The sequence below is a fragment of the Berghia stephanieae genome, chromosome 5, assembly GCF_034508935.2.
Source record: "Berghia stephanieae isolate SIO BIC M18660-M18661 chromosome 5, UCSD_Bste_1.3, whole genome shotgun sequence".
In the NCBI taxonomy this organism is placed as follows: Eukaryota; Metazoa; Mollusca; class Gastropoda; order Nudibranchia; family Aeolidiidae; genus Berghia; species Berghia stephanieae.
Genome location: NC_088364.1, coordinates 37,315,433 through 37,342,932, shown reverse-complemented (window position 1 = coordinate 37,342,932; position 27,500 = coordinate 37,315,433). Strand labels below are relative to the sequence as shown.

General features: G+C 38.3%; 1 protein-coding gene across 1 annotated transcript in view; it reads left to right on the top strand.

Moving 5' to 3' along the window:
* The window catches only part of LOC144973936 (uncharacterized), a 181,325-nt gene that overhangs the window by 109,918 nt on the left and 43,907 nt on the right, over positions 1-27,500 (top strand). Inside the window, exons 37-41 of the mRNA XM_078916824.1 lie at positions 5,089-5,174; positions 5,960-6,028; positions 20,554-20,679; positions 21,621-21,752; positions 22,571-22,679. Of these exons, the coding sequence (XP_078772950.1) occupies positions 5,089-5,174; positions 5,960-6,028; positions 20,554-20,679; positions 21,621-21,752; positions 22,571-22,679 (522 nt within the window). The remainder of the gene's footprint in view (positions 1-5,088; positions 5,175-5,959; positions 6,029-20,553; positions 20,680-21,620; positions 21,753-22,570; positions 22,680-27,500) is intronic.

Sequence of the window (27,500 nt, the reverse complement as noted above, 5' to 3'; positions counted from 1 at the left end):
AGTATGTATGAAACATGTCAGACAACAGGCACCGATATACGATAAAGATCTGAACAAGTATGTATGAAACATGCCAGACAACAGGCACCGATATACGATAAAGATCTGAACAAGTATGTATGAAACATGCCAGACAACAGACACCGATATACGATAAAGATCTGAACAAGTATGTATGAAACATGCCAGACAACAGACACCGATATACGATAAAGATCTGAACAAGTATGTATGAAACATGCCAGACAACAGGCACCGATATACGATAAAGATCTGAACAAGTATGTATGAAACATGCCATACAACAGGCACCGATATACGATAAAGATCTGAACAAGTATGTATGAAACATGCCAGACAACAGGCACCGATATACGATAAAGATCTGAACAAGTATGTATGAAACATGCCAGACAACAGACACCGATATACGATAAAGATCTGAACAAGTATGTATGAAACATGTCAGACAACAGGCACCGATATACGATAAAGATCTGAACAAGTATGTATGAAACATGCCAGACAACAGGCACCGATATACGATAAAGATCTGAACAAGTATTTATGAAACATGCTAGACAACAGACACCGATATACGATAAAGATCTGAACAAGTATGTATGAAACATGCCAGACAACAGGCACCGATATACGATAAAGATCTGAACAAGTATGTATGAAACATGCCAGACAACAGGCACCGATATACGATAAAGATCTGAACAAGTATGTATGAAACATGTCAGACAACAGGCACCGATATACGATAAAGATCTGAACAAGTATGTATGAAACATGCCAGACAACAGGCACCGATATACGATAAAGATCTGAACAAGTATGTATGAAACATGCCAGACAACAGACACCGATATACGATAAAGATCTGAACAAGTATGTATGAAACATGCCAGACAACAGGCACCGATATACGATAAAGATCTGAACAAGTATGTATGAAACATGCCAGACAACAGGCACCGATATACGATAAAGATCTGAACAAGTATGTATGAAACATGCCAGACAACAGGCACCGATATACGATAAAGATCTGAACAAGTATGTATGAAACATGTCAGACAACAGGCACCGATATACGATAAAGATCTGAACAAGTATGTATGAAACATGCCAGACAACAGGCACCGATATACGATAAAGATCTGAACAAGTATGTATGAAACATGCCAGACAACAGGCACCGATATACGATAAAGATCTGAACAAGTATGTATGAAACATGCCAGACAACAGGCACCGATATACGATAAAGATCTGAACAAGTATGTATGAAACATGTCAGACAACAGGCACCGATATACGATAAAGATCTGAACAAGTATGTATGAAACATGCCAGACAACAGGCACCGATATACGATAAAGATCTGAACAAGTATGTATGAAACATGCCAGACAACAGGCACCTATATACGATAAAGATCTGAACAAGTATGTATGAAACATGTCAGACAACAGGCACCGATATACGATAAAGATCTGAACAATTATGTATGAAACATGCCAGACAACAGGCACCGATATACGATAAAGATCTGAACAAGTATGTATGAAACATGCCAGACCAAGAAAGAAAAATACAAGAAAAACCCATCCCAAGAAGTCAGTCTACCTCGACTGGGGATCGATTCTCAGACTCCCTAATAACCAGTAATCAAGGGGTCTGAGGTTCGATCCCCAGTCGCGGCAGGATATTTTTTTTGGGTGATTTTTTTTTCTTGTAATTTTCTCTCTTGCTTTGTCTAGCACCGTTTCATACACACTCGTTCAGATATTTATATTTTCAAGAAGCATTTTGTATTCGTATATGCGTGAAATATCAATGAAAGGCTATGCTAAATAGTGGTAATCAAGCATTCTTGGCATATTTGTGTATTTGGGTTTTGAAATGATTTTTTGATAACGTCGTTTTTACATTTCACTCTATGATGAGTATTGCATTGGTGTTTTTAAAAGATAGGCATTTATCACCCTTTTATCAGTATATCTCTTACATTGATGCATTGCATGTAGTTAGAAAACTCATAACATCCATAGCAAAGAGCTGAATGATGTCAATTTCATTCTATCTATAATAGTATCTATATAACATTTCTCCTAATCCATTCTGGTTTCCGGGTGAAAGGAGCAGTGACGAAACATTAAACTGAAATTTTGTTTGGATTTTGTTTCTGCCATTTGTTAGCCTATCAATTAGGAGATGAATAATAAACCATATCTTAGGTCATATTTTCAAAAAGGATTATTTTTCGACACACCCCAAAGAGTGGAATGGTGGCAGTCGGTAAATCGTTAACATTATGATGATCTAAGAGTTAAGTTTTTAACTCGTAAAAAAGTTTATAAAACTGATGATGGCTATAATACTCAAATCCAGATGTAGATAATTATTGCTCTCGAATTCCGCCTTCGACTTTTTATTTTCATACAGATCTTAAATTTATTTGTTAAATAACTTTTAATGAGTTATCTTTTATTCATTACAGGACTTTTTATTAATGTCTTGACTAACCCTGCTATTAACTGCATGACTTGTTTTTATTATAAATTGGAATGCATTTTAAATAACAGTTTCTTCTTCTTATCCCGACCCCGCAGTTTGCGATGATATTAATCTGTTCTAACATTTTTTTACAAGATCATTTAACAAAGAATTCATTCGCTTATTTTTTGCGTGTGTCGAGTTTTTATTGACTAGGTGCACTTGATTGGTATTAACATTTAAGATTTGTTTTAATATTGAGAAAGTATTATATCATGTAAACATTAAGTCTGGTGTAATTTGTGCATGTATTTAGACAGAAGTCATGTCTTTTTCGGTCCAAGGATACGAAAACTCCTCTAAATCTCATTAAAGACATAACATACAATACATCTGAACACTTAGGTTATGGCGTGTAACCCAAGAAACCCACGAAAACGGAGGTTAACACGATTTCCGTTGTATGAAAAGAACGGTAATTGCACTCCACCCTGAAGATAGGATGCTGGCCTATCGCAAAGTACATTCTGCCCAATTTTACATATCAAGGTACAAAACCAATCCACACATAAAGTGGACAGAAGGTTCAGAAAAAAAAAATAAAATGTACGTGGATTAGAACCCCGTTTCCTTGTCTCCGGGTTGGATACTCGACAGAACCTGGAATTATCAATAATTGTGTGGGATTGCGATCTTTTGAGATGGCACTTTACTTTTGTTCAACTGGTTTCTGGTTCGAGTCCAACTGAATGCATCGCAAAGTTTAGTCTTTGGAGAAGGCTGTTTACTCACATTCTTTCGTGGTATCCAGTTGCTAAATGATTATCTATGGGTAACTGGATTGTCTCTGTCGACATGAAAAATTGTAAGAGCGTCTTATGCGTCGTCGGAACTCGTGCAACATGTTAAGTGTTGCTGTTGGCTTTGGATCCCTTATATAGCCCATATAGTGGGTATTGCTCTATATAAAAGCTCACGTTTTATTTTTAATCGTGGATCAATTTATAGCGATTGCCAGATAATCTTAATGATCGAATGATGTATTACGACCACAAATCAGATGTACTCTGTAAAAAAATATCTCATAAAAAATTTTGTCCAGAAAAATTGTCCTTCAAATATCGGTCGATTAAAATGACCTTTAGGTAGTTAAAAAAGCAACTCTAAAAGCTGGCACTTCAGCAGTGCCAAGTTTGAGAATCTTTGACACAATAAGGGTCATTTAAATGTGTCCGAATTGAGAGGTTTTTTTTATTGGACAAAATAAGGGTCATTTTATTCGATCCATATTTAATTTGAAGGACACGTTTCCTGGCCAAAATTTTAAATGGGTGTTCTTTTCGGAGTAAGGCAGACTGGTCAAGGGATCCCAGTTTAAGGGATATAATCGATAATTCTTGAAATTGGTGTTCAAATTTTGATTATTGGTATATTAACATTAATGATCTCGACCACGGGTTTTCAAAGAACTTAAGGGCCATTTGAAAGGCAATTTGTGATGATCTGCACAGAATCACGTGAGTTAGGTAGGATGAGTTGATTTTGTCAAGGCTACATTCACAGCGCGACATGGGAGAAAGGAATCCAGTAGCCTTGGATTGGGAAGCGAAGATCATACGACAGTGCCTTTGTGTCCCACGTCGTTCTTATCTATCATGGAACCATTTCTCTTCTCTAAATGAAATTCATAACTGAATTAATTCATCGAAAAGGAAAACCAGTTACAATTCTAATGTCCTAGCCTACTGTTTCTTCCTATTATTCTTTCTCCGCAACGTGCACATTTTTTATTATTTCAAAAGACACCATTTAATTTTCTAACATATTATTGCAATTGATAACATTGAAACGAGTTCGACATTTTGAAATAATTATGCATGTATTTATTCACCTGTTAATTGACAAATATGAGACGTCAAAATGTAAATTAATTATGTAGACGATAAAACACAGATAAAACACGGTATTCTCGTACCAACAATTTAATGAGAATTAATTTATTGTAAACATGTGCAAAAGTTGACAAAGTTTTCTTAATAATAATATGAGTCTAAGAGTTATCAGATAGAATTTTTTTGAGGTTTCAATATTTTAGTTTTTACTCAAAACGATTCAAATAAATAATGTAGAGAATAAGATGACAATTAGAATGCATTAGTGTACAATCTATATCTGTATATTATTATAAGTTGTTTTTATCCCAGCAACTACTTCTTTTGCACATTGACAAAACGTCTTAATTTCCATTTTGACAAGGATTGTTTTACTTCAAATATCTATGTATGATCGGAAGAGAACCTTCAAATTGTCAAACATTCTCAGACATTTGACTTCAAAGTAAGAAGTTTGAGATTTAACTATTTTTGACAAGATGAAGGCAAACATGAGCCGTATATATATATAAAGTAAGATAATTCCGTCAATAATAAAAACACATTTTGTCAGTGTGTGACAGAATTGCTCTATGACATTTTATACAAACACTAATACATATATTTAACTTTTTCCTCCCTCTATCCTCTCAAATAATTTTGATCAAATCTTGACCTCATCTGGCTTTGACCTCTGATGACCTATCAGTTTATGCTGGTTACCGAATGGCTAGTAATTATGATGGTTCTATGTACGGGCAGATGGACGTAGGAAGACCATCGTATCAAAAAACGGTATGTCTTTTTATCATTTGAATTCATTTTACGTAATATTTATGTGTTTAGGATGATGTACACGTATGCAGGCCTATCATCCGAATGCAAGTATGGGCCTCGTTTAACATTCTTGTAATGGACAATATTCTGCGTCATTTTTTGAGATTTCCATTACAACAATGAGTTATCAGACCTTCAAATAAGTGCACGTCGGTTTGGGAAATCCATTACCATCTGAGTTGTTAATTAATGTGCTAATGGTTGTTATCAACAATAGATATAAAATTAATTTAATGTCAACCGTAACTCAATGAGAATATCCTAATAATAGATAACTATATTAATGTTTTGATGTACCTAATGGTGGAATAGAGCGCATGAAATCATAAATACGCTTTCAAGTTGCTCAAGCGTGAAGTTTTATGAACGAGTACACAATAATCCCCCATTGAATGTTAAGATTATTTCATTATCCCCTATTCAACGTGGTCTAGTGTTATGACACTCGCCTTTTGGGTTGGAGGGTCCTGGGTCGAATCCGCTCTGAGCGGCGCATAGTTGAGTCCCTGGAGAAAAAGATTCTTTACTGGCATTCTCTCACCGTACTCAGGTGTAAAATGAGTACCTGGCTGTTGACAGCAGTTTTGTCTGTCGAAAAATATATATTTTGTAATTTCGCCTAACAGGCCTACATATTAAGTGTTGCTGTTGGTTTGGGACCCCTTGTAAAGCGCTTTGTGCACGTTTAGTGGATATTGCTGAATATAAAAGCTCGAGTTTCAAGTTTTATAACTGTTTTCCAGAGTGAACTACTGAAAAATGACGCAGAAGGCCATTTTGAGATGGAAAAATACCGAGACGACAGATCCGTCGTAAGTGATTCTATTTGTCCAATACTCTTTGTACTGTATTGTTTAAAGTGGCAGTGATAGAGAGGAAAGTGGAGGAAGAGAATGATGATGGTGATGATGATGATAATGATGATGATGATGTTATAATGATGATGGTGATGATGATGATGATGATGATGATGATGATGATGATGATGATGTTATAATGATGATGGTGATGATGATGATGATGATGCTGATGATGATGATGATGATGATGATGATGATGATGGTGATGATGATGATGTTGATGATGACCATAATGTTGATGGTGATGATGATGATGATGATGATGATGATGATGATGATGATGATGATTGTCATGGTCTCAAGTGAGTAAAGAGCTACTCGACTATGCATAAAGATATATGTAGAATGAGGCCCCAGAATTTACTAGTTACTATAAATGAAAAACAATTAACGATTTGTTTACAATGAAATAAAAATAATGATGAAATTTAATTAAAAGAGATAAACAGTGATCGTGACAGTTACAAATAGAGATATGAATATTTTACGTAACTTATGATAATATGTCAGGTTCGTAAGTTTACGTTTCCAGGCAGTTGATGGGCTTGGATGATCTATTCCTCTGATAACAGGATCGGACTCGTAAAATTCCACTTCCAGGCAATTGGTAAGGGGTTATTATGTAATCCTTTGACAGCGGGCTCGGGTTTGATCCTTGAAGATTATACAATCAAAGTTAAAAGCTCCGGCGTCTTAATGGTGTAGATATAATATCTACAAAGTCCCAAAAGATAAAAATCTTCCAGTATATAGAAGGAATAGAGCGACTGGCCGTCCGGCATAGATTGTGAAGAGAAGTGAGTGTCGAATGTTAGACCTATCAGCTTTTATAATAAGTGGCTACGTGACAGAATGTAGAACAAAAAGTATTCACTAATTAGAAATTAATTCGAGGGAAGGCTATAAAAGGAAAGACGATCTAATATTAGAAGGTAAAGTTTATCTAAGCCTACCGAAATATAACTGGAGTGAGATGAGTTCAGTTCTTAATAAAATAAAATTTAATAAGATAATTGTGAACAACCTTTACTGTGACACCCCCCACCCACGTTTAAAATATACTCTTTAACCATTATGGGAAAGATAGATTTTACAAACGGAAGTAAATTTACTATCATGATACTCTAGCATTAATCCATTGTTATGATTTGTGCTACAATTAAATTATTTATTAACTAGACATGGAAATGTTTATATTAACGTAGGTATATGAATGGGTGACAATAACAATGAAAGATTGTGATTACAAATCATTGTGATGAACAACATGATGGCAATGTGATTACAAATCATTGTGATAAACAATAGTGATGGCAATGAAGCATGATTTAAGTCGATGATATGAAGGTAATTTACTGAATGAAATGAATGAAAATGTAAATGGAATATTGACATTTCAATTATTAATCATAAATGAGTGAAAATTCATAACAATAATAGTAAAGAGAAGATTTCCCAAATCATGAATGGGTATGGTATATATATCCAAACAATAATCAATGTTACATTAAGTTGGGTCATCATGTTTACAAATAAAATTATCGAAATTGTGCGTTCTGATTTGGCATAATTTTCGAGGTAACTAACAGTATGCATGAGAGGTTAAGTTATACCCTTCTCACGTCATTACACTAATCGAGAAAGTAGGTCGGCGTGAATATTTTCACAGCCTGGTATGTGAGAGATACTGAAAGTGTAATTTTGCAAAAATAGACTCCACCTTAGTACTCTACTATTATTCATTTTGTTATTTGTTATGTACGTGAGTGGTTTATGGTCCGTTTCGACCACAAACTCTTTTAGCAGTAGATATCTGCTGAATGTCTTTAAAGCAAAGACGATGGCCAGTCCTTCACGCTCTATTACAGAGTATCGTGATTCTCTGTCCAATAAGGAAGTGGTTATTCAGTATCAGATACTGAATAGTGCTTTGCCACTATTCAGTATCCATAAGGAACTCTTTTATTATAGAGAGAGTGAAAAGTGCGACAATCTCAGTTGAATGTAAATAAACTGCTGACCTACTACCAGATTGAACACGTGCAGTAACTGACAGCCCGATTCAAAGTTGTAGAAATATTTTGATCGTTATTTTTAAATTTCTGCTATTGTGCAATTAACATAGTTCAAAATATCAAAATAAGAGTGGCATTCAAATACATTTTTTAATGTCTAAATAGACATGATTAAATGTCACTAAAAGTTCAGTGACACCATGGCTTGGTGGATAAGCTGTTTGACTCTGAACTTAAGGTTCGAGAGTTCAAATCCCGGCAGGGTTAACTTTTATTTTTCCCCAATATTTTTGTTTTAATCATTTTATTTGCTTGTAATATATTTTAATGTTTATATTATACTATTATTATTATTATTATTATTATTATTATTATTATTATTATTATTATTATTATTATTATTATTATTATTATTATTATTATTGTAGTCCCATAGTCCCAGGTTCATTTCCACTGATATCCTCTTCTCACAGTCCCAGGTTCACTCTCAACCAGTGTGCACTTCCCTGAGTCCCGGTTCATTGCCCAATGGTGCCCACTTCCCATAACTTTTGATAATTTCGGTAGTTTTCGAAATAAAAGTACATTCTGAGCTCACTGTCCACTGGTATCAGCCTCTCGCAGTCCCAGGTTCAATCCTCATCTGTGTCCAAATCCCAGATTCACTCCCCACTGCTGCCTGCTTCCCATCACTTTGTCGGGTTTTGGCGGGTTTCGTAAAACAGTAATTCCCCCTCCCCCTTGGTACTGTCTTTTTACAATATCCAGAGTCCCAGGTTCACTCCCCACAAGTGTGTACTTCCCTGAATCTCAGGTTCACCCCCCACTGTTGCCTACTTCAATAACTTTGTCGGGTATTGCCAGGTTTCGTCGGGTTTCGTAAAAAAGTAATTGCTTTTATGTGAAACTCGCTGAAACCCGCCAAATACCATAGTCTCAGGTTCACTCCCCACTGGTGTACACTTCTCTGAGTCTCAGGTTCACTCCCCACTGTTTTCCTACTTTCAATAACTTTCGGATATTGCCGGGTTTCGTAAAAAAGTAATAGTTTTCATGTGAAACTCGCCGAAAACCGCCGAAAACCATAGTCTCAGGTTCACTCCCCACTGGTGTACACTTCCCTGAGTCTCAGTTTCACTCCCCACTGTTGCCTACTTCCCATAACTTTGTCGGATATTGCCGGGTTTCGTATAAAAGTAATTGCATTTATATGAAACTCGCTGAAACCCGCCAAAAACCAGAGTCTCAGGTTCACTCCCCACATGTGTATACTTCCATGAATCTCAGGTTCACCCCCCCCCCCCCACTATTGCCACTTCAATAACTTTCTCGGATATTTCCAGGTTTCGTCGGGTTTCATAAAAAAGTAATTGCTTATATATGAAACTCGCTGAAATTCGCCTAAACCCAGAGTCTCAGGTTCACTCCCTACTGGTGTACACTTCCCTGAGTCTCAGGTTCAGTCCCCATTATTTGCCTACTTTCCATAACTTTGCCCCAATTTGTTGGCATTTGGCGCATTTCGTAAACAAAAAGTAATTGCTTTTTTAAAATAACAAAATCCGCCGAAACCCAGTCCCAGGTTCACTCCCCACTGGTGTACACTTCCCCGAATCTCAGGTTCACTCCCCACTGTTGCCTACTACCCATAACTTTCTTGGATATTGCAAGGTTTCGTCGGGTTTTGTAAAAAAAGTAATTGATTTTATATGAAACTAGCTGAAGCTCGCCGAAAACCATAGTCTCAGGTTCACTCCCCACTGGTGTACACTTCACTGAGTCCCCGGTTCACTCCCCACCCGTTGCCTCCTTTCCCCTTCTTTGCCGCCTATTGTCGGGTTTCGTACAAAAGTAATCCCCCCCCCCCCCCAATTTGTGATTGCTTTTTTATAAAACCCAGAGTCCCAGGTTCACTCCCCACTGGTGTACACTTCCCTGAATCTCAGGTTCACCCTCTCCTCCCCCCCCCCCCCCCCTCAGCCTCTACACACACACACACACACGCTGCTGCCTACGTCCCATAACTTTGTCGGATATTGCCAGGTGTCGTCCGGCTTTTTATTACGAAACCCGCTGAAACCCAGTCCCAGGTTCACTCCCCACTGTTGTACACTTCTCTGAGTCCGAGATTCACTCCCACAGCTGCCCTCTTCCCATAACTTTGTCGGGTTTCGGAAAAAAAACACCGTATTATAGTGCAAAACCACTATTCAGTGTCAGATACTGAATAGTGCAAAACCACTATTCAGTATCAGATACTGAATAGTGCAAAACCACTATTCAGTATCAGATACTGAATAGTGCAAAACCACTATTCAGTATCAGATACTGAATAGTGCTAGCCGTCCAATAATTTTCTGCTTGCATATAAGCAAGGCATTAGAGTTCCCTCATGCTCCTGTAATAGTACACCTGCGATGCCCTTATCAGACGCGTCAGTTCTTACAACAAATTCTTTTGACATGTCGGGTAATTTAAGAATTGGTTCTGAACAGAGTAATGCCTTTAATTGGTTAAAGCTATTCTGACACGCTTCTGTCCAAACAATTTTGTTCGGTGACCCATTCTTTGTCAGATTTGTTAGCGGTGTCGCGATGTGCGCGAAGTTGTAAATGTATTTCCTGTAAAAATTTAGGAGCCCAAGTACTTTGCGTACTTCTTTTTTTGTCTTAGGTGGTTGCAATTGTGCGATTTTTGTTTGTTTTTCTGTCTCGGGTGTCTGTGTCCCATGACCAACGGTATGATTGATCCTGCATTTGAAGCTTCGATAATAGTAAACATAGGTTGCGACACTATGTCTCTATCAAAATATTTTTTTAGCATATTTGCATGGAATGTCTTTGTTGTGTTGTTAATTTTAATCTCGTAATTAACATTAGATTTTACTGCTAATACCTTGAATGGTCCTTTCCATGTAGCTAAAAGTTTACTCGGGTTATCGGGTAAGAGTATTAGTACTTTGTCACCAATCTCAAATTTTCTTGATTTGCTTTTGCGATCAGAGTATTCCTTGTATTTCTCTGCTTTTTTGTGACGGATTCCTGTGCTAGCTTACATGTGTCCTCTATTCTGTCTTTCAGGTTTCTTACATATTCATAAGCAAACATAATTTCGTTATTGTCCTCCTCATTCCCTTTACAAATGTCGGCTACTATATTGATCGGGCCCGAGGTGATCGTCCATACATCAACTCAAATGGGGAGTAGCCTGTAGATTCTTGGGGTATTTCTCTATATGCAAATAGGATTGCTGGTAAGTATCTGTCCCAATCATCTGGTTTTTCTGCTGACACTTTTCTTAACATATTCTTTAGAGTGCCATTAAATCTTTCACAAAGACCATTTGCTTGGGGGTGGTAGGGAGTTGTGAATGAGTGTTGGATTCCCATGAGTTTCATGGTTTCATGCATCATATGTGATGTAAATTGGGGTCCATTGTCCGACAGTATCTCATTTGGTATGCCTATTCTAGTAAAAATTGTCATCAATGCTTCAGCTATGTGATCCGATGTAGTTGATTTCAATGCTATCGCTTCTGGCCACCTGGTTAGTAGTGTTAGTATGTGTGTATGGTTTCTATCTGATTTTGTTAAAGGGCCTATAATGTCAATTGCAACTTTTTGAAAAACTTTCTCAATAACTGGGGTTGTCTCTAATGGCAATCTCGGTATTCTGCCTTTTGCGACTCTTCTTTGGCATGTGTCACACGATTTCACATATTCTCGGACGTCTTTAGTAATTCCAGGCCATGTGAAATTCTCGGATATTCTCTTCAATGTGGAAGAGCTCCCAAGATGTTTAGAAGTTATTTAATCGTGCGCTATTCCAAGGATTTTGTTTCTGTAAATACTCGGCGTGACCAGTTGTTTAGCTATTTTGTTTCTTTTCCTATGTAACCTGAACAGAATATCTTTTTCAATGATGAATTCAACTTTTGATTTCGTCCTTTTGTTTGCGATATTGAAATATGAAGTTAAAGTCGGGTCCTTTTTCTGTTCTTCAATGAACCTGTTCCTGTCAAATTGTTGTGGTTCTAGAGAAATAGTCATTGGCTTCTCTGTTGTCTTAGTCATCTTTCTTGTTTCTGCTAGACAAGCTGATTCTTGGGTTAATGACCATTCTTTTACATCTGTTGGGTTGTCTTTAAGACCTTTTATATTGCCAACAATAACATCAGCGACGGGGTTGGGAAGTATACAGCATTCCACTATTCCTGTATAGTATGGGGTTTCTATGTACACGTTGGCTGTTTCAAAGGTTTCGACTGTGCCACTGAATGTGATGCATTGTACCGTTTTTCCAGTTTTGTTTTCGTCATTGATCAAAGATGCTTTTATTCTTACTGTACTGCATCCTGTGTCTCTCAATATTTTGCAATCAGTTCCATTAGCTTTGCCTTCACAAAAAAAGAGCGATCCTGACTTGTGAGTTTGTGTTAAAAGTGACATACCTTTCACGCAATACACATTTATATTTTCTCCTGACATTACTCGTGTCTGATTATTTACACTTGTTTGGAGTGATGCATTTGCAGTTTCTTTTGGATATCCCACGATTTTGTAACATTTGTCTGCTGTGTGGCCTTTCATTCCACAATATTGACATTTAATTATAGGTTTGATGGTTTTCTTATACTCAGTATTATTGTCAGTGCTATTTCTTGTTTTGTTTTGATAGGGTCGGCTATGGTCTCTATTGAACTGTTTGTTCCATGGTTTGTTACTATGGTCATCCTGTTTCACTTGCGTGTTCCGAGTGATTGATCTGTTCGTTCTATTTGAGTACTGAACTTTAGGTGTACCTGGACTCTGAGCAGCGGCAGCGTAGTATGGTTCCTTCAATGTTCTGCTAAGGGGTGTCAATGGATGTGCGCTGTTAAAGTTTTCTGCGTAGATTTTTAATTTGTCCAAGTTTTCTGGCTTTCTCTCTTTAAAGAATGCGACTAAATCTGGGTTGCAAGCTTGATAGATTCGATTCTTCAGCGTGAGATAGTAAAGGCCTGCAAAGTCGTCTTGTTTTACGTTTGCCAACTCAAGCCACCGATTTAGAAATTGAGTAATTCGGTTCACGAATGTATTAAAGTCTTCTCCACTTTCCGGTTTTGCAGTGTGAAACCTTTCCTGGTAACCAGCTTCCGTTAATCTAAATCTTTTTAGTAGAGCGTCTTTAATTTTTCCATAGTCATCTGCATCTTCAGTTGTTAAGGTATAGAAAACTTTTAGCGGTTCTCCAGATAAGCAGTTTATCAAGGCTGTGGCCCATTTGCTTTCTGGCCAACGATAACCTTTAGCCTGAACTTCGAATCGGTGTAAGAAGGATTCTAGACAGTCTGAGCGTTCATCGTATGTTGGCATGCGTGAAGTTTCACGAAAAATTCATCACTATTATTATGTTTTCTTTCATGACCGGTTTTTGTTTTTTCAATTTCCAGCATCATTTGGGTCCTTTTGGTTTCTTCTTCTGCTAAAGCTATTTGTCTTTTTAGTTCCCTTTCTTGGACTCTTTCTTCTCGTTCTTCTCTACGTATTCTTTCTTCATTTTCTTCTCTACGAATTCTTTCTTCGTGTTCTTTTTCTTCTCTACGAATTCTTTCTTCATTTTCTTCTCTACGAATTCTTTCTTCTTTTTCTTCTTTTATTTTCTCTTCGCACCATGAAAATATTCTTTCCTGGGGTATTTCTAAGTCCTTTGCGAGACTTAAGTATCTTTTATATGCTTCCATTTTTGCAATAAATTAGTTACGATATTTTATATATATTATATTGACAGGATACTGTTACTGACTGTTTTATTTATTTACACTTACTGGAATGAACTGTTCTATTTTTAGAAATCTCTCTCTCTCTTATTTCAACTTATTATGTATGTTGAATTTGATGCCTTTTATCGTTATATCTTATAAAGCAATGTGTCAATACAATGCGGAGTTATTATGACTTGAGTCAATAACAATGTGTCAATCGCGTGTACTCTAAACTATGTTACTACGAAAAATGTATCACCAATGTGTGTGACTCGTCGTTAGTTTGTGTACAATTATTCGCAATGACGCTAATATACTAGAGTGTGATAACAATAATAGGATGCTAAAATAATCCCAAGTTATCTATCACTAAATATAACACGACGGCTAGTAGACTCCTTTTATTATTATTTAGTTTTTAAAGACTCACTTTTCAGAACATAATATATAAGTGGTTTTCGGTAACAGTAATATGCCAAAAATGCATTTAAAACAAATCACTATGCAAAACAAATCACGATGTCTATAGTTACTATGTGATGCCCAACTCATGTAAAAGAGAATAATGAAGGATATATTTACCAACTCAGTTCGTGGCTGGGACCTCTCTCTTGTTCAATGGTTGTTCAACAATTGTAATTAGGCATTGAAGAGTGTTTAACAGTGATGTCTGAAATACAAAACAATAAAATATCGTAAGATTTACAATAGTTACAAAATGTGTTCACAACACTGAGTGATTGGATGATAGGTGAATGAATCGTTATGGAATGTAAACATATTGAAAACAATTCATGAATGAGTCAAACAACAAAATGAAATGAGTGATATAATAACAAAGTGGACAAGGAATGAATGAATGAATAACTGAGTGAATAGATGAATGAATGAATGAATGGATAATGTATGAATGAAAGAATGAAGGGAGGAATAAATGTATGAATGATTGGATAAATGAGTGAATAAACGAATGAATGGATGAATGAATGAATGAATAAATAAATGAATGAACAATGAATGAATGAATAATTTATAATTGAATAAATGAATGAAGGAATGAATCAATAAAATGCTATTCAATTTGAATGAAAGAATGAATGGATAAATTGCTATTCCATTTAAATGAAGAAATGAAAAAGAAAAAAAAAATCCTGTAAATAGGGAGTTCAATTAAAATATGATCAAGTTGTTTATTTATTTTACTACAAGTGTTCACTGTGCTCTAACATCGATGCCCAGTATTATGAATCTAGAAAATGAAACACACGTCACCATACAGTCCACCGCGATGACAAGTCTTACGAAAACCAACGATTGTCTTGAATACATTTTACACCATGAAAGTGATAATTATTGTTATGATTATGAAAGCGAATACAAACACCGTGTTGAAACAAGTGAACCGAAACATCGATTGAGTCGAGGAGGGATACGAAAACAAAGGGCCATCCCAACACAGTGTGGCCATCGGCCCACCCCTAAAAATAAAACACCACGGCCACCTACCACACAGACAATTATACCACTTATGAGTGAAAAGAAATCACTTCCAATTTTAAAAGTGGCGATAATAAACGCCCAGTCTTGCCGCAATAAAACATTAGACATTAAACATATGATTGAGGAGAGATCTATTGACATTCTAATAATAATTGAAACATGGTTAAAGGAGAATGGGGATGAAGCAATTGTGTCGGATTTAACACCACTCACACATACAACTCAGTCATTTCCGAGAAAAGGAAGGAGAGGGGGAGGAATTGCAGTGGTCTATAGGTCAAATTTGACCATTAGATTTAATCATGATGTCAACAATTTTTCGGCATTCGAATCGGTAGGAATGGTCATTGATTTTAAACATGACTCAGTCAAGCTTCATTCAATATATAGGCCACCACCCAGTGCAAAAAATAGATTAAAAACATCACTATTTATTGATGAATTCGAGGACTTCCTTCTTCGCCTTGACATGAAGTCAAAGAAAAATATTATTGTTGGAGATTTCAACTTACACTTTGATCGAGACACACCGGATATAAGAAATATAAATAAACTACTTTCGTCTCATCACATGACACAGCATGTCAATGAAAAGACACATCGGTGTGGACACATTATTGACTGGGTATTGACCAGCGTTGACATGCAACTAGCGACACCTATCAATGTAGATGATCTTTGCATTTCAGACCATCATTTAATATCTTTTGGCATCAGAGGGGGGACAGTACACGACACAAAAACAAAAAAAATAGTTGTTTCGAGAGATTTGAAGAAAATTGACATAGAACTATTTAAAGCGGACCTCTCTCACTCTCTAACTACACATTGTGAGAAAGAAGTGACTGGTGACAATTTTGATAAAGCAGTTATTATTGTTATGGATAAGCACGCACCTCTCACAACAAGATCTGTGAACATCAGAAAAGAATCACCATGGTACAATTTGGAGGTAAAACGTATAAAGAAAGAGAAAAGAAAAGCGGAGAAGAAATGGAAAAAATCTGGCCTGACAATTGATAAGGAAACTTACATATCATTCAAACATAGACTCAAAGAGGCGACAATTAAGGCAAAGCGTATCTACTATCTTGATAAAGTTGATAACATAAAAAGTCCGAAGGAGTTTTATAAAATCTCAAATAAGCTTCTAGGCAAAGAGATCAAAACAAGCCTGCCACACCACACTGACGACAAGCAACTCGCGGACTGCTTTGTAGAGTATTTCATGAATAAAATAACAACGATACGGAGTGAACTTGACACAGACGAAACAGAAGCAGAATATACCTCTTTTTATGGTGAACCCTTAACATCTTTCAAAGAAATTTCAATAAATGACACAAAGAAAACGATTCTCTCTAGTCCTAGCAAATCATGTAGGTTCGACCCTTTACCAACATCCCTTTTGAAGGAGTGTATTGATGAACTTGCACCTTACATCACTGAATTGATTAATCAATCATTAAGGGAGGGAGTTGTTCCAGAAAGCTTCAAGAAAGCATTGGTGAAGCCATTGTTGAAGAAAGCGGGACTTGACAGTGATAATTTTAAAAACTTTAGGCCTGTATCAAATCTACCATTCATTTCCAAAATTCTAGAAAAGATTGTACTAAAACAACTTTCTTGTCACGTGAAACATAATAACCTCGATGAGTGCTTTCAATCGGCCTATCGGCAAAATCATAGCACAGAAACAGCATTGATGAGAATCACAAATGACTTGCTGCAAATTATTGATCAAGGAAAAACCACCATCCTTAGTCTTCTCGATCTTTCGGCGGCCTTTGACACCATCGACCATGCCATACTACTTCGAAGGCTACAAGTTACTTTCGGCATATCTGGCACTGCTCTAAACTGGTTTGCATCATATCTTACTCAAAGAACTCAATCAGTTTTAATTGGGGAAGTAACTTCGTCAGAGCGTGACCTTCATTTTGGTATACCTCAAGGATCCGTTTTAGGTCCAGTCCTTTTGTACTTTACACTTCCCCTGTTGTGAGAATCTTAGAGCAACATTCTCTCGCTTACCATATTACGCCGACGATACCCAGATATATAGCATGTGTTTGCAATCCGATATAGTTTCAAAGATAACTGTTTACGAACAATGCATCAACCATGTGATGAGATGGATGTCTGCAAATAGATTAAAATTAAATGGCGACAAGACTGAAGCCTTATTCATTGCTAGTTCAAATAATAAGACAGATCCATTTACACTGGCACTGACAATCAACGATAATGATAAAATACAACTCACAACATCAGCAAAAAATCTCGGCATCACCCTGGAGAGTGATCTGTCTATGAACAAACATATTAACAATGTGAGAACAAGTGCTATCTGCATTCTAAGAAATATCAGAACAATCAGACCATTTATTAATAGGGAAACTTGCAACAAATTGGTAACATCTTTGATATTCCCGAAAATGGACTACTGCAATGCACTGTTTGTTGGTCTAACAAAGGACAAAATAAACAAACTCCAGAAAATACAGAACATGGCAGCCCGCGTTGTACTACAGAAAGACAGAAAAACTGCAGCTCCCGAATTACTACAGCAGCTGCATTGGCTGCCAGTGGACCAGCGGATTAAATATAAATCTTCAACTATCGTTTTCAAATGCCTGGAGGGCTCGTCATCAGCATATCTCTCAAACCTCGTTGAACGGTATAACCCACAGCGATCGCTTCGATCAACGAACGACCTCAAATTGAAAACACCCCGCTGTCGAGTGAAGGCTGGTGAACGCGCCTTTCAGCATTCTGGTCCAAGGTTGTGGAATTTACTACCACTAGAGATACGTTCTTCGTCTTCACTAGAGGAATTCAAGCGTCGATTGAAGACATTCTTATTCCGACAGGCTTTCTTTTGATTATGTGTATAATTAGCGTTGTTCGTGTACTGTGTTAGGGCTTCATTATTAAGTTAATCTTTGTTATGCGCCCAGAGCCCTCCTGATGAAGGGATGTTTGGCGCACTATAAATCTATACCATTATTATTTTTTTCATTAAGTGGGGCAATTAAGAGTTTTACAATTTAAACTTTAAAGTTAGATGAAATAGATATATGTAACTAAATAAATTCAATTCTTTATATGTGTCCCCTCCAAAATGTCATGGTCTCAAGTGAGTAAAGAGCTACTCGACTATGCATAAAGATATATGTAGAATGAGGCCCCAGAATTTACTAGTTACTATAAATGAAAAACAATTAACGATTTGTTTACAATGAAATAAAAATAATGATGAAATTTAATTAAAAGAGATAAACAGTGATCGTGACAGTTACAAATAGAGATATGAATATTTTACGTAACTTATGATAATATGTCAGGTTCGTAAGTTTACGTTTCCAGGCAGTTGATGGGCTTGGATGATCTATTCCTCTGATAACAGGATCGGACTCGTAAAATTCCACTTCCAGGCAATTGGTAAGGGGTTATTATGTAATCCTTTGACAGCGGGCTCGGGTTTGATCCTTGAAGATTATACAATCAAAGTTAAAAGCTCCGGTGTCTTAATGGTGTAGATATAATATCTACAAAGTCCCAAAAGATAAAAATCTTCCAGTATATAGAAGGAATAGAGCGACTGGAGGTCCGGCATAGATTGTGAAGAGAAGTGAGTGTCGAATGTTAGACCTATCAGCTTTTATAATAAGTGGCTACGTGACAGAATGTAGAACGAAAAGTATTCACTAATTAGAAATTAATTCGAGGGAAGGCTATAAAAGGAAAGACGATCTAATATTAGAAGGTAAAGTTTATCTAAGCCTACCGAAATATAACTGGAGTGAGATGAGTTCAGTTCTTAATAAAATCAAATTTAATAAGATAATTGTGAACAACCTTTACTGTGACAATGATGATGACGATGAGAAGGTAATGATGGTGTTGATGGTGATGGTGATGATGATGACAACGACGACGACGACGACAAGAGGGTTTTATCTACATCCCAATATTTCCCCATACGTGGACATGTCTGAGATCATTTGATTATGTTTATCTTAAATAAGAGACTGTTTAACCATAAGAATGTGACAAAACAAACGCAGCTCCACGATGTTTTAAACTACAGCTCCATAATGTGTAGCTGGGTGGCCCAGCCATACAGTGTTTTGGCTGGTTACAAAAGTCAAGCAATGTTTAGCGTAATCAGTGGAAGGAAGGTGGCAGTGATTGTGGATAATTCTGGTCCCGACGCTGTGTCCTTGGATAGGGCATTTAACACACACATTGCCCAACTCGACTCAGATGTAAATAAGTACCTGGGAACAGGCAGTGACGGATATTGTGAAAGTTTGAGTAGAAAGAAGACAAGTTACAGATGACCGGTACGGAATGAAATGGAACTATGGTTCCATATCGCCTTTCTGGCTATGAATATAAAGCTCAATGAGCATGGTTAATTGGTGAAAATGCGCAATATACATATTCATATATTTTTTAAATTACTCTGAAACAAAGTCATTTTCTGCACAAAAACTTTTACTAATATTATGAGAATACGAGAAAAAAGATAGATAAATGAATCAATAAATGAATAAATAAATAAATAAATAATTAAATAGAATAAATGAATAGATGAATAAAATAGTGCGTCTTTCTGCGCGCTGTCCTTAGATGTCGTCACCTAGACATTCCAAGAAAAAATCATCCACTAACATTTGATGTCAACAGGAATCACGCATGTTATCCAAATGGGCAAATAGGGTTAATAATTTTGCCAAATAAAAAACAAAAGTGTCTGAACCAGTGATCGAACTCGGTACCTCCTTGGCCATGGTGTAATACTTTTACCAGTCGACCACCTCGCCCTCTTTATCAAAACAAAAACTTTTTTCCATTTCATCAAAACAGACGAATTGACTTAAAGAAATTAACAAAGAAATTGCCTATTCAGATTTAAAGTGATACTAGGCTGCTAGAAGCTGTGGACTGTAAAAAGTAATAAACAAAAAATGAATATAACATCTTCAAAAAATAACAAAATATCCACCAAACACTGAACGTATAGGGCTCAAAACCCTTCTTCAGCCAACAACAAAAAACAACCAAGACATAAACACATTACTAAATTCCAGATAGACGACTGTCGTTCCGTGTTTGGTGTTTTGTTCATTTTTGAAGCTGTTATATTCATGTTTGTTTGTTATTCAGATTTAAACGTGCTGCTTATATTGCATGCATTCCTTTTACCCTCAGACACGTTCTCTGATTATAGAGAAGTTGAGTTTGTTACCTGCTGAGTCGATGACTGCAGTTCACCAACTCATGAACTCACTCACCCAAGCATGTCAATTCGGCGACGAAATAGTTCAAAACGCACAGGTAAGGACACCTGGGTTGTTTCAGTCTTCCCTTGGAATAGACCCTAAAGACAAATTTCCCCTTGGGGATGAATAAAGGGAATTTTATTTATCATTATTTTATTTAAAAGAGTCACAACATCCTCCAGCCAGATTTAAGGTCCCAACACACAAAACTATGTGTTACCCTAAACGTTTTTTGTCTGATTGATATAATTTAGTGAGAACAAATAATTAAAATGGTTGTCTCAAAAGAATAACAAAAAGAACTGAGTGACGCCAATTTCTTTCCTTTACTATCTTTGTCTTGGAATGAGATTACTTTGTTTTGTCCCGACCCCCTGGCTGAGGGGGAAACAGTCAAATATATACTTATAGTTTTGGGAGATGACATATTTTATCCTTGCAAATTATCTCTGTTATAAACTGATATATTTTTGTTTTGAATGAATACTGATCTATAAGTGTACGTTTCTGCATGTATTCCTCTTAGATGGATCCTGTTTTCTTGAGTCTTGATGAGACTTTTATGTGGTCTCAAACCACGTACACTAATGATGTGCTCTTGGAGTCTTGATCTGCTCCTTCTTTGAACCCTTCCCCTTTGTCTTACTTTTTCTATTGTGCCTTTAATCCTAAATCTAAATTTTTATGGACTATCCCATCGACTTCCTTTCCTCTTCTTCTTATCCTCTTGGTTCTATGATGGAGCCTAAGGCGCCAACAAAGTTTCTCCAGGCATACCTGTCCTCGACCAGCCAACCCAGCTCATTCCATATGTCTTTCAAGTTTGTTTCATCTCCTTGACTCTCCTCCCCCAGGTGCCCGACAGTCTCTCTTTCTCTTTCCCGGTGGAGGAACCATCTTAGTGGTGCGGAATGCAGTCTGGACTTTTTTTTCTTTTTAAAGTGACACAAGCACCGCAAAACAAAATCAGACATATCATTCATATTTCTTTTGTAGGAATCAATAATGGCCTCGATGGAAAATATGACGGATTTTATGCTGGACCCCGAGAATTTAAAAGACTCTACACCCGAAGAAAAAGAGGCAATCATGAAGACAGGCATTGGCACTGTTGGCAATATTATGGCGGTATGTATGTAAACAACCCCCCCCCCAAAAAAAAAAAACAACAAACAAACAAAACCACAAAACAAGACCTAAAAACCCCCCAAACAAACTAACAAACAAACAAAAAAATACGAGAGCATTTATACAGAGAAGTATCTGCTTAAGAGCTTACAGCACTTTAAAAAAGGTCCCTAGACAATACCAGGACGAGACATGAAACCTGTAAGGCGATATTATATTTTATTTTTGTACCGACATAGACACCGTGTGCTCCCTTTAATAAATCTGAGCAAAGGTGTGAGAATGCGAGTAAAGAGTCTTATCCAAGGACAGAACTATGCTCCTCTCAGAGCGGGGCTCGAACCCAAGACATTCTGATCCGAAGGCGAGTGTCATTCTATGAAACCAGATAGCCGTATGTACAATTAATAGATAAATATAATTTGTATGAATCTGTTGTGTCTTGCTTGAATCTTGAAAAAAAAAAAGTAAAGGCGATTAAATGAGTTGATTTTAAACTCTTTAATATAGACAATTAGTTCATAGAATAATAAAGTGAGATTTTTATATTACAACCAATATCCAATAGTGTTGAAAGTAATGAACAAAAATGAATATAACAGCTTCGAAAAACAGCAAAATACCAGACATAGAACAATTCGGGCTCAAACCCCTTCTTCAGTCAAGAACACAAACCACACAAAGTCTTAATAGATCAGCTAAAATTCAGACAGAGAAATATTTGGCACGACTGTCTGCAAGTAATAAGATCTTGAAATGATTACATTTTTATTATTATTGTCATCTTCAACATTATTTTTAATTTATCTTTTTTTTAGGCCAGCGGAGGAAATGGATTCTTTGGCACTCTAAAAGAGTTAGACGATACAAAAGAGGATGAAACATTTTCTGATTACGACTCCTCTTCAGATGTAGCTGTGGATTTAGGTATAGTTTAGACACAATATTTCCTTCCTACTTTCTTCTTCTTCTTCTTCTTCTTCTTCTTCTTCTTCTTCTTCTTCTTCTTCTTCTTCTTCTTTTTCTTCTTCTTCTTCTTCTTCTTCTTCTTCTTCTTCTTCTTCTTCTTCTTCTTCTTCTTCTTCTTCTTCTTCTTCTTCTTCTTCTTCCTCTTCTTCTTCTTCTTCTTCTTCTTCTTCTTCTTCTTCTTCTTCTTCTTCTTCTTCTTCTTCTTCTTCTTCTTCTTCTTCGTCTTCTTCTCCCTCTTCTTCTTCCATTGAGTATAATATTTAGGTGTGATTCTTTAAATTGTGTCCAAGGTTTTAGCTTTACAACGCCTTATGACCGTTGTTGCATACTAATTCAGAAAAGTGAGTGGAGCTGGCACCTAAGTTGATAATAACAGGAAATGAAGTGAGTGAAAAAGTGCCAGAAGAAAATAGAGAATATAAGCTGTTTTTTTCGCTTCGATGGGGGCTCGAACCGTGGCCTTCGTTAAGTTATGGCCTGATACTGACCAAAAAATGACGTTAAAATGCCAGTCTTTTGCCACAAAAGAAAACAAATCGTGAGTTGTATTCAATAGTTCAACCAATGAAATAACTTGTTTCCATGAGCTCTACTAACGACAACTCACTAAGCGGTGCAAAAACAAAATAATGACGTCAAACTGCCAGTTCTTTTGCATTTCAGTATCAGGCTATAACATAACGATGGCTACGCTCGAACCCACTGAAACTTTCACGTCATTATTTCGATAAGTATTTGACTAAGCGTTAACCGGGGCTGAACCCTAACCACCTGCCGGTGTGTCTTTTTTACGAAACCCTGCGAAACCCGCCGAAACCCGACGAAACCCGACGAATCCCGACAAAGTTATGGGAAGTAGGTGGCACTGGGGAGTGAACCCAGAACTCAGGGAAGTGTACACCATTGGGGAGTGAACCTGGGACTGGGTTTCGGCGGGTTTCGTAAAAAAGAACCAGTGCTTTTTTACGAAACCCGCCGAAACCCGCCGAAACCCGCCGAAACCCGAAAATATCCAGCAAAGTTATGGGAAGTAGACAACTGTGGGGAGTGAACCCGAGACTCAGGGAAGTGTACACCAGTCGGGAGTGAACCTGAGACTAAGATTACGAAACCCGCCGAAACCCGCCGAAACCCGCCGAAACCCGACAATATCCGGCAAAGTTATGGGATTTTGGCAACAGTGAGGGGTGATCCTGGGAGTCAGGGAATTGCACAACAGTGGGGAGTTAACCTGGGACTGTGTAAAAAGGATATCAGTGGGAAATAAACCTGGGACTAAAGGGAGATGGATACCATTGAAAGTTGAAGCTGGATATGGGAGTTGAGTACCAGAAGAGAATGAACCTGACACTATAGAAGGTGGGCGCCAGTGGGGAGTGAAACTGGGACTCAGGAAATTTCACACCAGTGGGGAGTTAACCTGGGACTGTGTAAAAAGGATTTCAGTGGGAAATAAACCTGGGACTAAAGGGAGATGGATACCATTGAAAGTTGAAGCCGGATATGGGAGTTGAGTACCAGAGGAGAATGAACCTGACACTATAGGAGATGGGCGCCAGTGTGGAGTGAACCTGTGACTCAGGGAAGTGCACACCAATTGGGAGTTAACCTTGGACTGTGGGAGATGGATAACTGTGGGTATCCGAGCCGAACTATAGGAGTTGGGTACCAGAGGAGAATGAACCTGACACTATAGAAGGTGGGCGCCATGGGGAGTGAACCTGGGATTCAGGGAATTGCACACCAGTGGGGATTTAACCTGGGAATATGTAAAAAGGATATCAGTGGGAAATAAACCTGGGACTAAAGGGAGATGGATAACATTGAAAGTTGAAGCCGGATATGAGAGCTTGGTACCAGAGGAGAATGAACCTGACTATAGGGAGTGGGCGCCAGTGGGGAGTGAACCTGGGACTATGTAAAAATGAGATCAGTAGGAAATAAATCTGGGACTAAAGGGAGATGGATACCATTGGGAGTTGAAGCCGGAATTGGGAGTTGGGGTTGGGTACTAGAGGAGAGAGAAACCTGACACTATAGGAGGTGGGCGCCAGTGGGGAGTGAACCTGGGACTATGTAAAAAGGATATCAGTGGGAAATAAACCTGGGACTAAAAAGAGATGGATACCATTGAAAGTTGAAGCCGGATATGAGAGCTTGGTACCAGAGGAGAATGAAACTGACACTATAGGGGGTGGGCGCCAGTGGGGAGTGAACCTGGGACTATGTAAAAAGGATATCAGTGGGAAATAAACCTGGGACTAAAAAGAGATGGATACCATTGAAAGTTGAAGCCGGATATGAGAGCTTGGTACCAGAGGAGAATGAAACTGACACTATAGGGGGTGGGCGCCAGTGGGGAGTGAACCTGGGACTATGTAAAAAGGATATCAGTAGGAAATAAATCTGGGACTAAAGGGAGGTGGATACCATTGGGAGTTGAAGCCGGATTTGGGAGTTGGGTACCAGAGGAGAGAGAAACCTGACACTATAGGAGGTGGGCGCCATTGGGGAGTGAACCTGGGACTATGTAAAAAGGATATCAGTGGGAAATAAACTTGGGACTAAAAAGAGATGGATACCATTGAAAGTTGAAGCCGGATATGAGAGCTTGGTACCAGAGGAGAATGAAACTGACACTATAGGGGGTGGGCGCCAGTGGGGAGTGAACCTGGGACTATGTAAAAAGGATATCAGTAGGAAATAAATCTGGGACTAAAGGGAGGTGGATACCATTGGGAGTTGAAGCCGGATTTGGGAGTTGGGTACCAGAGGAGAGAGAAACCTGACACTATAGGAGGTGGGCGCCAGTGGGGAGTGAACCTGGGACTATGTAAACGGGATATCAGTGGGAAATAAACCTGGGACTAAAGGGAGATGGACACCATTGAAAGTTGAAGCCGGATATGAGAGCTTGGTACCAGAGGAGAATGAACCTGACACTATAGAAGGTGAGCGCCAGTGGGGAGTGAACCTGGGACTATGTAAACAGGATATCAGTGGGAAATAAACCTGGGACTAAAGGGAAGTGGATACCATTGAAAGTTGAAGCCGGATATGAGAGCTTGGTACCAGAGGAGAATGAACCTGATACTATAGGGGGTTGGCGCCAGTGGGGAGTGAACCTGGGACTATGTAAACAGGATATCAGTGGGAAATAAACCTGGGACTAAAAAGAGATGGATACCATTGAAAGTTGAAGCCGGATATGAGAGCCTGGTACCAGAGGAGTATGGAACTGACACTATAGGGGGTGGGCGCCAGTGGGGAGTGAACCTGGGACTATGTAAAAAGGATATCAGTAGGAAATAAATCTGGGACTAAAGGGAGGTGGATACCATTGGGAGTTGAAGCCGGATTTGGGAGTTGGGTACCAGAGGAGAGAGAAACCTGACACTATAGGAGGTGGGCGCCAGTGGGGAGTGAACCTGGGACTATGTAAAAAGGATATCAGTGGGAAATAAACTTGGGACTAAAAAGAGATGGATACCATTGAAAGTTGAAGCCGGATATGAGAGCTTGGTACCAGAGGAGAATGAACCTGACACTATAGAAGGTGGGCGCCAGTGGGGAGTGAACCTGGGACTATGTAAAAAGGATATCAGTAGGAAATAAATCTGGGACTAAAGGGAAAAGGATACCATTGGGAATTGAAGCCGGATTTGGGAGTTGCGTACCAGAAGAGAGAGAAACCTGACACTATAGGAGGTGGGCGCCAGTGGGGAGTGAACCTGGGACTCAGGGAAGTGCACACCAATTTGGAGTTAACCTGGGACTGTGGGAGATGGATAACTGTGGGTATCCGAGCCGAACTATAGGAGTTGGGTACCAGAGGAGAATGAACCTGACACTATAAAAGGTGGGCGCCTGTGGGGAGTGAACCTGGGAGTCAGGGAATTGCACACCAGTGGGGAGTTAACCTGTGAATATCTAAAAAAGGATATCAGTGGGAAATAAATCCGGCTTCAATTCCCAATGGTATCGATCTCCCTTTAGTCCCAGATATATTTCCTACTGATATCCTTTATACATATTCCCAGGTTAACTCCCCACTGGTGTGCAATTCCATGAGTCCCAGGTTCACTCTCCACTGGTGCCCACCTCCTATTGTGTCAGGTTCATTCTCCTCTGGTACCAAGCTCTCATATCCGACTTGAACTTTCAATGGTATCCATCTCCCTTTAGTCCCAGGTTTATTTCCCACTGTTATCCTGTTTACATAGTCCCAGGTTCACTCCCCACTGGCGCCCACCTCCTATAGTGTCAGGTTCTTTCTCCTCTGGTACCAAACTCTCATATCCGGCTTCAACTTTCAATGGTATTCATCTCCCTTTAGTCCCAGGTTATTTCCCACTGATATCCTTTTTACATAGTCCCAGGTTCACTCCCCACTGGCGCACACCTCCTATAGTGTCAGGTTTCTCTCTCCTCTGGTACCCAACTCCCAAATCCGGCTTCAACTCCCAATGGTATCCACCTCCTTTTAGTCCCAGGTTTATTTCCCACTGATATCCTATTTACATAGTCCCAGGTTCACTCCCCATTGGCGCCCACCCCCTATAGTGTCAGGTTCATTCTCCTCTGTTACCAAGCTCTCATATCCGACTTCAACTTTCAATGGTATCCATCTCCCTTTAGTCCCAGGTTTATTTCCCACTGATATCCTGTTTACATAGTCCCAGGTTCACTCCCCACTGGCGCCCACCTCCTATAGTGTCAGGTTCATTCTCCTCTGGTACCAAACTCTCATATCCGGCTTCAACTTTCAATGGTATTCAT